This window comes from Pelophylax lessonae (genome assembly GCF_965119305.1).
Source record: "Pelophylax lessonae genome assembly, chromosome: 2".
In the NCBI taxonomy this organism is placed as follows: domain Eukaryota; kingdom Metazoa; phylum Chordata; class Amphibia; order Anura; family Ranidae; genus Pelophylax; species Pelophylax lessonae.
In genome coordinates this window covers 295401660-295417744 of record NC_138769.1, presented here as the reverse complement: position 1 = coordinate 295417744, position 16085 = coordinate 295401660, and the positions used below count along the sequence as shown (strand labels likewise).

Genomic DNA, 16085 nt, shown 5'->3' with positions numbered 1-16085 from the left:
AGTTCATTAAGCACTTTCGCTATTGGTAAGATTGGATTCATACCCAGAACAGCTTCCACTCCTCCAGTACTTCCAAGCAGAATACAGATTACAAAGAAACGAGGTCAGTGACGCTAGCTTCATAGACTACATACAGAAATGTGCCTACTTCTGTCCTTCATATTACTATACCTATCCAGTGGCAGCAACAACTTTTTCCTGACAGACTCCATGGCAGCACACGTATGGGTAGGCTCCGCCTCCTCTCCTACCCTATAGGACCCCACTCCCATAAATTTTTGCTCCAAGCCAGGAGCCGTGTTCCTTTTTTGTCCTCCTTCCGCAAGAGAAGTCTTACCTTATAGGATGCGTTTTCTTACATACCTGGTGGCGTGTGGCTTTCCTGGATGATGCCTTTCTACCTTAGTCCAGCAATCTCAGTACTACTGGGTGGACCCGGGCAATTTGAAATGATGCCGGAAGATGCCATAAATCCTGAATGAGAGGTGGGCTGCATCGCTTGGCCAAACGTCCTTGCTACTAGCGGGAGGCCCTTATGCCCTGACGCACACGCTAGTCTCCGGTTGAGGAGCGTTCCAGGTCCTTCTGTCGGTATTGGTGGTAATGTATTGCTTACTTTTATATTTTACATCGTTTTGCTTCCTGGTTAGTATGGCGGCTGGAGCGCTCCTGCGTTCCAGGCCGTCGCTCTCGGCTCCTCCCCCTGCCTCCTGATTCCCAGTTGGGTGTTCATTGCGAGGCTTGGTTCCTAAGTGGTCTGCGCATGTGCGCACGCCACTTCCGGTCCTCCATGACGCGGTGGTGTCGGGGGGGGCGTGGCTTTACGGCTCCCGGGAAATTTAAACAGCTGATGGAGCTGTCATTCTTGGGATGTCTGTGGGCTTTTGCGGCGGCCTCCCCACGCTGTGTCTCTGCCTGTGTTTGGTAAGTCCTGTGCTGGGTCAGTCCTGCTTGAATGGGGGAGGGGAAAGGCGGCTATGGGAAGGTAAGATTGAGTTCTTACATCCTTCCTATTGCAGGTTATCTCGCTGTGATTTGCAATGGATGCCTCACCGCCCCCCGGTGGCCAGTCCCTGCGCAACAGGTGAGCTTTAGCTTTTAACTCTCGCTTGTCTGCCAGCTGGCTTACTGTAGCCTGAGCTTTTCTTTCCTTTGTTTTCAGCCCTTTTAGGTCTGACCAACGTCCTGCATCGGGATCAAAGGATAGATCACCTTCAGGCCATCACCATGCATCATCCAAATCCAGGCACCATAGATCCAGGTCTAGGTCTAGGCGCCATGATGATTGTCCAAGCCGGTCTTCCCGACATGCTGACCGCCCCGCACACAAATCTTGCTGGGGTTGTAGGGCTGTAGTCCCTGAGGATAGATCCTTGTGTGATGCCTGCTATTCTCGGGCAATCAAGGAAAAACAAGTCCCAGATCCACCAGTGGAAACCCTGGTCAGGCGGATCGTGCAAGAATCCTTAAGGGATTGGGATTCCAACCGGCTGTCTGGTCATACAACTGATACTCCAGTTCTCCCTCAGAGGGAAGACGTAGAGCCAGGCACTTCCCAGCCGAGTCGCTTCTCGGATTCCTCTGAAAGTGAGGATGACCTAGAAGACCAAAGTTCAGGTTTTGATTTTGCCATGATCTCTCCGCTAGTAAGAGCGGTAAAAGAGGCGTTAAAATGGGAAGAGCCAGCAGACTCCCCAGCAAAACAGAAGAAATACTTTAAACATCTCAAGAAAGAACGGGATCATTTCCCTTTTCTGAATGAGCTGGGGGAAATCATTACAGACGAATGGCATGGAGTTGAAAGAAAGAATTCCTTATCGTCCAAATTTTCCAGGTTATATCCTTTTAAGACCGACAAAGTGAAGCATCTTGATTCTGCACCTACAATAGACGCAGCCTTGATGAGGCTAGTCAAACACGTTACCCTACCTTTGGAAGATTCCGTCTCATTTAAAGATGGTCTGGATAGACGAATTGATACGGATCTCAAAAAGATCTATCTGTTAGCTGGTATGACCTGCAAGCCAGCCCTAGCCCTTGCAGCCACATCCAAAGCTATGGAGGCTTGGGTAGATAACGTGGAGACCACACTGAAAGGTGTCTCAGAAGAAGCAGCCAGAAGCTCGGCTGTGTATGAACTAAGGTTAGCAACGGCCTTTTTGGGAGAGGCTTCCATTGATATCATTCGCCTGGTGGCGCGGGTCATGCTCTCTTCTGTCACGGCCAAACGTGCTTTATGGTTACGTCCCTGGCTGGCCGATCCTGCTTCCAAACAAGCCTGGTGCAGGATTCCGTTTGAGGGTGCGTCCCTTTTTGGTAACAAGCTGGACAGTGCCATTACCCGTGCCACTGGTGGTAAATCAGGTTTCCTCCCTCAGGATCGCCGTTTGTTTGACCGCAGAAGATTTCAGCACAAACCAAGTTCGGATCGATCCAGAGAAGCTCGATCTTACAGGCCTGGACGTGAGTTCAGAAAGAATTGGAAAAGATCTCAACCTACAGGTCAGAAGTTCAACAAGGGAACACCTTCTAGTGGTCGGGAGACCACAAAGTCTTTTTGATATCAGGCCTGCTCAAGCGTTGCGAGTAGGAGCTCGTCTACGTCAGTTTGCGCACGTTTGGGCAGCCTCGATTACGGACCAGTGGACCGTCAAGACTGTGTCTCATGGTCACGTTTGGTCTTTCGAAGAAACTCCAATTCTGCGGTTCATCCCTACGGCTCTACCTCGCGTGGAAGAAAAGAAGTCAATTCTTCTGTCATACGTAGATTCCCTGATCTCTCAAGGTGCTGTCATCCCAGTTCCGGCCGAAGAAAGGTTTCAAGGCCTTTATTCACCTCTATTCATGGTGCTAAAGAAAAACGGTTCTTGGAGACCGGTCATAGACCTGACTCATCTGAACTCTTTCATAAAGAAAGAGAGGTTCAGGATGGAGACACTCTTCACTATCCGCCAAGTGGTGCAACCAGAAGATTGGATGATCTCCATAGATCTAAAAGATGCCTATTTCCATGTCCCAGTGGCAGCAGAACTACAAAAGTTTCTTCGCTTTGCCGTGGGTCAAGTGCATCTCCAGTTTACCTGTCTCCCTTTCGGGCTTACCACCTCACCTCGAGTCTTTTCAAAGATCTTACTGGCTATTGTAGCTCTGATCAGATCGAAAGGGATCCGACTGTTTCACTACTTAGACGATCTGCTTCTTCTTTCTCAAGACCAAGCACAGATTCTGCAACACAGATCTCAGGTAATCTCCACCCTTCAAGAATTCGGGTGGCTCTTGAATCTGGAGAAAAGCCATCTGGATCCGTCAAAATCCTTGATCTTCCTGGGGGCACTCTTCAACACCTCCAGAGGCACCATCTCTCTTCCAGTGGAGAAGATTCCGGTGATCCGCAGCAGAATACAACCGGCAATGTCAACTCCTTATCTTCGGGCATCACAGTGTCTGAAAATAATAGGGACCATGGTCTCCACGGCCCCCATGGTCAAGTGGGCACAGTGGAGGATGAGGCCCTTTCAAATCGGTTTCCTCCGCCAATGGAGCTCTGGGAATCCAGACACTCCTGTACGGATAACATCCTCTATGAGGGCGAGTCTGTCTTGGTGGCTACAACGGGAAAATCTCCTGAATTGTCATTCGATCGTTCCCGTTCCTTGGATCGTTGTGACATCGGATGCCAGCCAGACGGGCTGGGGTGCGCACTGCCTGTCAGAGGTGGCCCAGGGCAGGTGGGACTTTCCCACCCTCGGGTTGGTCTCAAATGTCCTGGAGCTTCGGGCAGCTTTTCGTGCCATCATGGCTTTCCGTCACTTGGTGAAAGGGTCCTCGGTCCTTCTACGGCTAGACAATACGACGGCAGTCGCATATATCAAGAGGCAAGGGGGCACCCGCAGTTCCTCCCTTCTGGAAGAAGTGAAACCGATCATGGCATGGGCCCAACGGAATCTTGCCAATCTATCAGCTGCTTATCTTCCAGGAGTCCAGAACGTTCAGGCAGATTTTCTGTCAAGAACCAATCTAGACAACAACGAATGGTCTCTTCATCCAGAAACCTTCAAGTGGGTCATCTCTCTGGGGATTCTTCCGGAAGTAGACCTGTTTGCCTCTCCAAACAATGCCAAACTGACGAAATTCTACTCGAGATGGCGTTACCCCCAAGCCTACGGGGTAGATGCTCTGACGGACCACTGGAAGTTCCACAAAGCATATGCTTTTCCCCCGGTCCCAGTGATATTCAAGTTCCTGCAGAGACTCAGGAGAGAGAGGGTAGAAATCATAGCAATTCTTCCGTTTTGGCCAAGGAGGCCCTGGTTTCCTCTGCTGCTCCAACTGAGCTTTCGGGATCCTGTTCCCCTGCCATTCAGGTCGGACCTTCTATCTCAGGGTCCAGTGCTGCATCCATGCCCAGCGCAGTTACATCTCATGGCATGGTCCTTGAGAGGGAAAGACTAAAAGCTCTTGGCTGTCCAAGTGCGGCAATGTCCACAATGATGAGTGCCAGGAGACCGGGCACCAACAAAGTCTACGAGAGGATCTGGTCTAAGTTTGAGGATTACATGTCTAATGAGTCCGATTTCATCACTAATCCTAAGATCCATCACATTCTGGGGTTCCTCCAGACAGGCTTAGACCTATCTCTGGCTGTTGGCTCTCTCAGAGTACAGATCTCAGCAATCTCTGCCTTCACGGGGATCTCATGGGCAAAACATCCTCTGGTCCGGCAGTTTTTCAGAGGTGCGTCAAGAATGAGACCTCCCAGGAAACCCAGGTTCCCCAAATGGGACCTTCCACTAGTCCTTGAGTTTCTCTCAACAACAGTTTTGGAACATGGAGATTCCTTCTTCCTTAAGAATCTGTCTATGAAGACGGCCTTTTTAGTAGCCATCACATCGGCTAAACGTGTCTCTGAAATTAGTGACCTAGGTTGCAAAGAACCTTTTCTGACATTTTTTCCTGATCGGGTTGTCCTGGTCCCTATGCTAGGGTCCAATCCGAAGGTAAATTCAGTTTTTCATGTCAACCAAGAGATTGTTTTACCTACATTCAAGTCTCAAGATGACCAGAGTACCCATCCGTTGGATGTGGGCGAAGTCCTTCAAACATACTTGAAGTTCACAGCTTCCTTTCGCAAGTCAGACTATCTATTTGTTCTCTTTTATGGAAAGAACAGAGGCAAGAGGGCTTCTTCCAGAACAATTTCTAGCTGGATAGTTCAGACCATCCAGTGGGCATATAGAGCCAAGGGACTGGCTCCTCCGGAAGTGGTGACGGCTCATTCCACCAGAGGGATTTCTACGTCTTGGGCGGCTTCCCTTCATGTTGCACCAGATGTCATTTGCAGAGCGGCCTCATGGTCCTCAATTAACACTTTCATGTCACACTATTGTGTTGAACCTGCTTCTTTATCGTCAGTTGATTTTGGTTTAAAAATTGTGTCTGTTGACGGTGCAAATTAAACCTATTTCTGTTTGACCAGCAGTTGCCCACCCGGGTGTGTATGGCTAGTTATTTCCCATACGTGTGCTGCCATGGAGTCTGTCAGGAAAACGGAAAATTTATATCAATACTTACCGTAATTTTCCTTTCCTGATAGAACTCCATGGCAGCAGGAGTTCCCTCCCATCTGCTGGAGTAGTCTATATATGGAACACGGCTCCTGGCTTGGAGCAAAAATTTATGGGAGTGGGGTCCTATAGGGTAGGAGAGGAGGCGGAGCCTACCCATACGTGTGCTGCCATGGAGTTCTATCAGGAAAGGAAAATTACGGTAAGTATTGATATAAATTTTCCGTTATAATGCAAAGTGCACACACGATTAACCAATACCCATTAATAGCAACAACCTAAATGTGTCACACCTCTCTATTGCCATCTACTGGTCAAAAAGCATATCTACCAATAAAATGAATGTTCATAATAATCATCAAGAAATATACTGCTCTATTGCTATATACAGTATATAAATATAAAATGTTGCCATTTAAAAAAAAAAAAAAAAAATTATACACTAAAAGTCTGATATAAATCAATTAGAATCCAAATGCACATTTTTAGACCTAGGGGTTGCAAAGATAAATCATTTTGCTTTATTCCTGGATATCTCTCTTATAGGATTAGAATCCCTTCATTTTGAGAAAACCAAATCTATTGCCCAGAATTTCATCAAGGATATGTCCTTTAATGGCAACCCCCAAAACGTTTGAAACACTATGGTTCTTATATCAAAGAGACCCATCTTTGATGAAATTCTATAGGATAGATAAGGGTTTTCACAAAATGGAGAGGTTCAGTGGAAAAAGCAGTAATATGAAGCAATTTAAGATGGCCATAGATGGATCAAATCTCAACCGGTTCAGCAGGGACTAGCCAAGATTTGATCCGTCTATGGGAAGGCTGGCGTTACTAAAGTTGATCCATCATTTGACTTCAGTAAAACCAGCCTGTCTGATTTTTTTCTTGCGATCACTGCGGGCAGCTAGCTATAGCTGCCAGCAAGGACTATTGTGTTCTGCAGGCAGGGAAGGCTCCCCGCGCCCCCCGCTGGCAAAGCAATAGCGCTGCAGGAGGGATTCCCCGATTAACAGTGACTATGTTGATGGGGGAATCAAGCAATTTTCTTTACTTGCACATGAGGTGGAAGGAAAGAAATCTGCATAATCTATGGGCTGCTCTATAGTAGGCAGAAAGATTAAATTTCATCAGTTTACGATAAGCAGAGCAGTAGATCGGATCCCTATAATACCTGATTTCCTCCTCAGGGCTGTGGTACTTCCATTGGATTGGCTCAGATGTGGGAGTATATACATCATCAAATGAGGAGAGGGAAAAGTCCACATGTACTCTGTGAAACGGGGTCACTCTGCTGGCCTGCACAGAGCAATGATAAAGTAACCACAAACAACTTCATCTTTAGAGATCAGTTCATACATTTTTGTATAAGAACTCTTGACTTTTTAGAAAGTTCAACAAATGTTTGGACTGTTGCTTTAGCAAACGATAAGTAGAAATATCCAAAGATCAGGCACAGGGTTAAATGAATAAAATGGAAAAAGGAAAGGAAAAAAAATCTTCAATTATTAAAATATATAAACCAAGCTGATTAATGCCATATGACCAGTGTCCCATACATGCCCACACTGATGTGTTAATCCTGCTGACGGTCCAGCAATGCTTATCACTAAGGGCTCCCACACTTTTTTTCTACACAAAATCAGCATACCCTTTTTAAACAAATGTAGCTGTTCTCAGATCTATTACTTTTCGAACATGAAACTATGAGAAAAATAAAGAAAGAAAAAAACTAACTGCACATGGTACAATCTGTCACTAGCAATTGACTGAGCAGTTGTTTTTTTTTCTCATTCCTAGCATAGCTTTACCACCTCTTATTTTATCCATTCATTTTCCTATCAACAGGGTGACAATGTCATTTGCACTGCAATGAAATCCCAGTAACATTGTCACCCTATGGACAGCATAGTCTTAGCTCCATTGCAGTGCAGAGTGACTTCTTACAGGATTTTGAGCACCCAGCTCTTCTTGCACATTCCTGAGCTTCCGAAGACGTCAACGTAATGACGAAACACGTCAAGCTGACTTTTAACACGGTAATTAGTGCATTTCGGCAGGGGACAGTATATGTTAGCAGTTTATTTGGCTGCATGATGCCCATAGGGCAATGATATTTTGCTTGTGTATTTTAACAAATTTTTACACACAGTTGTTGGACATTGAGTGGATATTCTGCACAGAGCACAGTGCCACTTTATTTATTGCACATTTGTTATATATATATTCATCTATTATATTGGCACCATTGTTATGATTTTATGTTTATTTGGAATTTTGCACAGTACTACATCTAAGCATATGTATTGGTATGCCTAAAATGGATACACTTTGAGGGTGATTTCTTTTCACTTAAGCACTTTATATGCACAGGAGATTTTTTATTTCTGATACGTATGCACTTTATATATACATGTAGGAATTTTGCGCTGCTAGAATTGTGGATATTTATCTCCAATTTATAGCTAGACAAAGTGGTGAAGCAATGAGATGTAACCCCGCTCCTGAGGTCACCTTTTTTTTTTTTTATTACTATCTTTACTATTTTCAAATGCTATCTTTTTTTTTCTACCACTGTGCATGCACATTTTTAATACAGGTGGTCAAGGGCCTTTATCTAAGCAGACTTTCCGTTTATCATGACAGTCCATTTGAAATAGTGAAGCAATGATGACAAAGGCTATCTCAGAGCTTGTACCATCAAAAATAAGTTGGCAATGGCAGTTCTGTCCTAATAAGTTCCCCTAAGATTGTACGCTATTTGGGATCCAGCTATAAAGTTGTGGGTGGAACAGTGGCTTAGGGGGTCCTTGGTTCCACTATCCTCCCACACTCCGCAAACATGCTGGTAGGTTAATTGGCCCCCGGTCCAGTTTGGCACTAGTATGGGTGTATAAATTAACCATGCACATGTGTTATCACATTCTGAAACATGGCAGTCCCAGCTAAGCAATTGGTTAGAGTTGAGAAAAGACCTGACAGCCCTACTTTGTAAAAATTGGCTAAAAAAAGTCTATGAACAAGTCTTTTATGTGGGCTGGCCCACAGAATCACCAAGAGTCAGATACGAATGAACAGGTGTATACATGCATAAAGTTTTGGTTAGTGGACGAGAGTAGTTTCCTACTGAAAAGTACTGCATGGCAATGAATTCCTTACCGATATACACCGTGAGGAGGTATGGGCCCTGTAGCTACGGACATCTTCCAAGTCTAATGTGGCAGTGAGGACCTCCTGTCAAAACACAATGGGAGAATAATTACACCTTTTATTTTCCTTTAGATAAACTGATGTACAAAAATAAGGTTACATTGGCTTCCTATTTTTTCAGATAACAATTTCAAAAGCTTGTTGCCAATACCGGCTTGTCTGTGTGAACTGAGGTGGCCAGGACCAAATACAAAGCCCAACTGAATTTTTGAGGAAATGCTCTCTATAAATGCAGAATACAGGAAAACCACAAGTTTGAGCCATTTACAAAAACCCCCCTAGTGACAATAGCAAGAGAACTTATAGTGGAACTAAACCCATTATTTTTTTTAACAGTTTCAAATAACAGTTATATTCCAGGCATGCCTGTCATATTGCTTGTGCTCTCAAACCAAACTGTGAAACAATCAAATGGCTGAAGTCATAACTGATCACATGTGCAGCACCATAAGGCCCCTTTCAAACTGACGGACCAATGGGGTCCACCTGTCAGTTTTTTTAGGCGGACCCAATCAGACCATCCATTGCTCTCTATGGAGCGGCAGGTGTCAGCAGACATGTGTCCGCTGACACCTGTCGGCATCCAATCCAATCCTGATCGCTAAAGACAGGCAGATTGGGGATCCCTTATCATTCCAGTGAATCGGATGACAGTCGGATGGAAACTGACAAATCGGTCCTTTTATATCCAACCACCACATAGAGCAGTGGTTCTCAAATCCGGTCCTCGGGACCCACCAACAGGCCAGGTTTGCAAGATAACTAAATTACATCACAGGTGATCTCATTTGCTTCTCAGTGATTGCAGTATTCTAGTCTGCATCCCCCAAGGTAATACTTAAAATCTGGCCTGTTAGTGGGTCCCGAGGACCGGATTTGAGAACCACTGACATAGAGGACAGCAGACTTTGTTCATGTCAGCTCTCCACAGCGGAGCGGACACGAACCTGTCATCTGCCTGATCCCAGAGATCCATCCGCTGAGCAGGTGGATCCGCTTGACAGAGTCCACCCCGGACAGTTACAGTTCAAACAGAGGGAGAAGGAAGGGAAGTAAGAAGGGAAGGGGAGGGAGGAGGAGGGAAAGGGATAGGAAGGAAGGAAGGAAGGAAGGGGATGGGAGGGGAAGGAAGGAAGGGAAGGGAGGGGAAGGGGAGGGAAGGAGGGACGGAGAGGAGGGAGGGGAGGGAAGGAGGGACGGAGAGGAGGGGAGGGAAGGGGAGGGACGGAGAGGAGAGGAGGGAAGGGGAGGGACGGAGAGGAGAGGAGGGAAGGGGAGGGACGGAGAGGAGGGGAGGGTAGGGGAGGGACGGAGAGGAGGGGAGGGACGGAGAGGAGGGGAGGGAAGGGGAGGGACGGAGAGGAGGGGAGGGAAGGGGAGGGACGGAGAGGAGGGGAGGGAAGGGGAGGGACGGAGAGGAGGGGAGGGACGGAGAGGGACGAAGAGGGACGGAGAGGAGGGGAGGGACGGAGAGGAGGGGAGGGACGGAGAGGAGGGGAGGGACGGAGAGGGACGGAGAGGAGGGGAGGGACGGAGAGGATGGGAGGGGAGGGACGGAGAGGGAAGGGGAGGGACGGAGAGGGACGGAGAGGGACAGAGAGGGACGGAGAGGAAAGGGGAGGGAAGGGGGAGGGACGGAGAGGAGGGGAGGGAAGGGGAGGGACGGAGAGGAGGGGAGGGAAGGGGAGGGACGGAGAGGAGGGGAGGGACGGAGAGGAGGGGAGGGAAGGAGAGGAGGGGAGGGAAGGAGGGGAGGGACGGAGAGGGACGGAGAGGAGGGGAGGGACGGAGAGGAGGGGAGGGACGGAGAGGGACGGAGAGGAGGGGAGGGACGGAGAGGGACGGAGAGGGAAGGGGAGGGACGGAGAGGGACAGAGAGGGACGGAGAGGGAAGGGGAGGGACGGAGAGGGAAGGGGAGGGACAGAGAGGGAAGGGGAGGGACGGAGAGGGGAGAGGGGAGGTGAGGAGGGAATGGAAGAGGAGGAAGGAAGGAAGGAAGGAAGGAAGGAAGGAAGGGAAGAGGAGGAAGGAAGGGAAGGGAAGAGGAGGAAGGAAGGGAAGGGAAGAGGAGGAAGGAAGGGAAGGGAAGAGGAGGAAGGAAGGGAAGGGAAGAGGAGGAAGGAAGGGAAGGGAAGGGGAGGGGAGGAAGAAAAGAAAGATTAAATAAAATAATTGAGAGAGGGATGATAAAGAGAGCAAAAGAAAGACAAATATTATATATAAAGAGGTAAGACAGAAAGAGAAGAGAGAAATGGAGGAAACAGGAAGGGTCTAGCTAGAAATAAACTAACTAGAACAATCAATTTTTGTTACACCTGTCACCACATCACTGCTGTTCTGCCTGTACCCACTTTGTTTCAGATGAGCAACTGGAAATGAAATGACCTTACCACATTTTGTAAAGAAAATTGAGCGCCTTGGGCTACAATGTCTCCATTGATGGATATCATGGCACAGCCATCAAAGTAGAGCCGGTCACTATCACAGCCTCTGAGATTGGAGAGTAAGTAGATCCCACCATTCTGTAAATAACAATAAAGGATGGAAAATTGGATGGAAGGTTAAAATAAGAAAAAAAAAAAAAATATTATATATATATATATATATATATATATATATTTACACTGCAAGCATAAGGCAGTGCAAGAAGCATTGAGTTATTAGTCCGGGACGTAACACCAGAGTGTAGGAATTGAGGTTGTAGCCCCAGAGTGTACTTGTAGGGCAGTAATCCCAGAGTGTACTCGTAGGGCAGTAATCCCAGAGTGAACTTTCTATCAATTTAGAACACATTTAGAAACATACTATTTGATTGATTTCTATGGATTATTCACTTTGGTCCTTGCTCTTTGCCTTTTTTAAATTCCCCCCCTAATATGTTAATACTTATTATGGAACTTCTAAAGGGATATTCCACCTAAATATGCAATTCATTCAAACAGAACATACTTTTGTGGATGTAGATTTGACGAGATCAACACGTAAGTAGGCTTTTCTCAGTTCATGATGACTTCCAGAAGCATTGGTAAATATCTCTACCCCATCCAGGCCCATATCAATGTGAGGACTGTGAGACAGACAAAGAATTATTTATGTATTACTATTCCACATTTATACAGCTGCCAGCATATTCTGCACTGCTTTATATGCTGCATGTTGTCCATTCATATCAACATCTGTTCACAGGTTAGCCAAACTACTAGTATGTTTTTGACCTCTAGGAGTAAAGGTGCACTTGGAGGAAGCCCTCCTAAGTCAGGGAAGAGAATACAAACCTCAAGGTACTATTGTGCTTTACAACGTATTGCACTGCATGTAGTATATAAGTGATAAGAAAGAGACCAACTCCAGCCCAAAGAAAATTCAACAGCTGACAGCATATTAAGGGGTTGAAATGGAAAACGCAGTTCTCTGAATGGGTCTTTTTTTTTTTGTGAACAAGTTCTGTGATGAGGGAATGGCCAGTTACAGTATGCTGGAGCACACAGACTGGTATGCTTTCTAGGGGTGCACCAATCCGACTTTTACACAATATGCATGTGACTGCAGTACAGAGCAAAGCCACTGCTTCATGTGTATGGCTCCTCCATTCACAGGCGGAGTGCATCTGATATCACTCCGCCTGTGAGCCGGACCTATACAGGAGGTAGCGTCTCCGTGCAAGTAAGGGACAGCCTAACCGGATGGGCCCGTGGATCGGTTAATTTTACCGATCCCCCGATCCAGCTATTTTGGCAGTATTGGTGCCGATATCCGATCCCAATATCGGACCATTGCATCCCTAATGCTTTCTTATGACCAGACTTTGTTGATTGACAGTTTTACCCTCCTCCAGCAGCCCAGACAGAATGTATATTATAATTTCTGAGCTCAGACAGTGGAAAATTAGGTTCTTTGGGAGGTCCTACAGCCTACTACTGGGCTGACACCTCTGATGTGACAGGGAGAGAATACAAATAACTGCACACACATCTATCCCTTAGCAGTAGGTCTTTACTACTATATTACTGTAAGAGTTGAGATACAGGTTCTTACAAGAGACTATTAACATTTCCATATCGGAGCATGTTATTACTATCTATTTAAAGGGAAAGCAATATAAATGTTTAACAGTGTAAACTTTTAAATGAATGGAATAAGATGTGTACTATTAACACTATATGGCACTAACACCTTTTCGATGTGTATTGTAGACTCCCAATATTACCTATTTGGTGCCCACAACTCTTCACAGATTTCTGATCCTAGACAGGTGTCTTTAGTTGCCAGAACTGCATCACCAAATGGTACCGTGTCCTACAGGGTAATCAAAACACAACAGCATGTAATAATAATAATAATAAATTATGTATATTACACTGTATGTTATAGTATATATATATATATATATATATATATATATATATACACACACACACACACACACACTGTATCACACAAAAGTTAGTACACCCCTCACATGTTTGTAAATATTTTATTATATCTTTTCATGTGACAACACTGATGAAATGACACTTTGCTACAATGTAAAGTAGTGAGTGTACAGCTTGTATAACAGTGTAAATTTGCTGTCCCCTCAAAATAACACACAGCCATTAATGTCTAAACTGCTGGCAACAAAAGTGAGTACACCCCTAAGTGAAAATGTCCAAATTGGGCCCAATTAGCAAATTTCTCTCCTGGTGTCATGTGACTCGTTAAGTGTTACAACGTCTCAGGTGTGAATGGGGAGCAGGTGTGTTACATTTGGTGTTATCCAAGATGATCACTGCCTTGCTAAAGAGCCTGAGGGTAAGGGTGATGGACTGGCCAAGCATGTCTCCAGACCTAAACCCCTATTGAGCATCTGTGGGGCATCCTCAAATGGAAGGTGGAGGAGCGCAAGGTCTTTAACAGCCACCAGCTCTGTGATGTCATCATGGAGGAGTGGAAGAGGACTTCAGTGGCAACCTGTGAAGCTCTGGTGAACTCCATGCCCAAGAGGGTTAAGGCAGTGCTGGAAAATAATGGTGGTCACACCAAATATTGACACTTTGGGCCCAATTTGGACATTATGAAGGTTCGAGGATGAGCGCCAATCGCTTTACACAAATTAAAAGGCTTTGTAATGTCCCTTACAAAGCCTTCTAATGTCCCTAGCAGATAATTTCAATGCCACTCAAAGAGCTTTTTAATGTCTCTTACAGAGCCCTTTAATGTCCCTGACAGAGAATTTCAATGCCCCTCAACAAGTCTTTCAATGTCTCTGACGGCAAGGCGGGCTGACGGCAAGGTGGGCTTAAGATCACGCTCCCACAATTTCTTCTGACCGGAAGGTCGGAAACAGCAGGTAGCGGCGGCCATCTTGGATGTGGTAAAATGCCGCAGAACCCCAATTTTGTTCTTGCGGAACCCTAGTGAACACCAATTGGGAAACACTGGTTTAAGGTAAACAGCATGGTATTCGGGTTGTCTTAGTGATCCTATAGTATGAATTTATAGTTCTTTGTTCATTACCTGCGTAAATTCCAGTATATATACTATAGTTTGTAGATGCTACACTTATTGGGATTTGTTTTTTTACCAAAGGCATGTAGCAGAATACATTTGGGCCTAAATTTATGAAGAAATTCGATTTTTTTTGGAAATGTTTTATAACAAAAAGCAAAAAAATATATATTTTTTCAGTTTTCAATCTTTTTTTTGCTTATTCATTAAAGAATAAAAAAAAAAAATGGTATTGCATTACCACGCAATTGCCAGTTCAAGTAGCGCAGTGCGGAATAGAAAAAAAAATGCCCTGGTCATGAAGGCGGTAAAACCTTTTAGGAGGTCAAGTAGTTAAAATCAATGTTCAGAAATATAACATAAGCCCAATTGTAACTTTTCTTTAAAAGGCACCTGTCGATGATAGAAATATTGCTGCCATTGCAGTCTCTGAGGTTGTCCTCTTTATCGTGGCTTTACTATCCTGGAACCCAACAGTAGCTCAAACCATAGAAGTACAGTATGGAGTGGCAGACCAAAATTACTATCTGGGGAGTCACTGACCCAACATGTAGCTGCCGAACCCCAACCCCCGACCTGCATTCTGATTCCAGGTCAGTGATTGGATGGTTGTGCAGCAAGGATTAGCATGGCATTCTTGGCGCTCGCATTTTTACAAAGTGATGGCGGCTCTTATATGTCAGAGCTAACATTTTTTTATAAGTACAATAATAAAACACACATTCCCACCTGCCCGGTGATTTCCTGAATAGTTCGTGGAAGGAAGTGATCTTCAACTTCTCTAAACAATGAAGAAAGACGCCGATTACATTGTAATATTTGTGAGAAAAGCATACAGAAGGCTAACAAGAGATTCATAACATTTTTACAACAGCTAAAATGCATCTCAAATACAAAACAGATTTGTTTTTTTGCCTGCAATTCTAATTAACCACTCATGGCAGAGAGTACAGCCAGATCCTGGACCTCACTGCAGGCTACACTGCAGTTAAGAACAGATCAACAACACACTGTGTTCTCTTCCCATAGGTGGGCCTACGATTTGTATAAATTGGGCAGCTGCACAGGGGCCTTTTGAACTTCAGAGCCTATTTATACTGGATGAGGGTAGGGCAGGTGCTGGGACATTCTCCCACTGTCACATATACCTGGACAATGCTCATGCCTGGGGCTGGTGAGAAGCAGACATATCATGATGTCCTAACCATACTGCTGGTTTGGACCAACCAAATGGATTCCCTGCCTGACCGGCAGAAAGACACGCAGAATGCTTCTCCCATTTAATCATCTGGACACTCCTTGCACCTAATCTGAAAAGGGATGTCAGTGTATGGCACAGGCTTTTCATGTGGATCGACCTCCCGATCCGTGAATCCGCCTCCCAATCCGTGAATCCGCCTCGTGGCTCCATGGATCTGCCTCCCTATCCATGAATCCGCCTGCCTCCCTATCCATGAATCCGCCTCCCTATCTACCTGTCCCAGTCAGGACACAAATTTGCAAGGAGATCGCACATTCCCTGTGTATGTGAGGGTTTCCTCCAGGAAGGGGCTTACAGATATTTTCAATCTGGGGATCAGGTACCAAGTAAAAGTCTTTTTAAATAAAATAATTGGCGCCAAATGCTTCAAAGACCCAGCAAGGACAAGAGAAGTGGTACTTTTCAGTGTACATAAGTACAGAATAGCAACGGATTCCGAGAATACAGCATACAGCACAACAGAAGTGGTACTGTGCAGCGTCCATACATACAGAATAAGGACAGATGCTGAGAATTACACCCGGCATACAGGACAAGAGAAATGGTACTGAGCAGAGTC

At 45.6% G+C, this 16085-nt stretch overlaps 1 protein-coding gene across 1 annotated transcript in view; it reads right to left on the bottom strand.

Annotated features, from left to right (window-relative positions):
* LOC309545509 (glutamine-dependent NAD(+) synthetase-like) overlaps window positions 1–16085 on the bottom strand; it is a 46483-nt gene that overhangs the window by 10905 nt on the left and 19493 nt on the right. Inside the window, exons 6-11 of the mRNA XM_082244722.1 lie at window positions 14995–15046; window positions 12986–13074; window positions 11728–11845; window positions 11169–11300; window positions 8727–8801; window positions 6742–6866 (exon numbers count right to left, since the gene is read on the bottom strand). Of these exons, the coding sequence (XP_082100848.1) occupies window positions 6742–6866; window positions 8727–8801; window positions 11169–11300; window positions 11728–11845; window positions 12986–13074; window positions 14995–15046 (591 nt within the window). The remainder of the gene's footprint in view (window positions 1–6741; window positions 6867–8726; window positions 8802–11168; window positions 11301–11727; window positions 11846–12985; window positions 13075–14994; window positions 15047–16085) is intronic.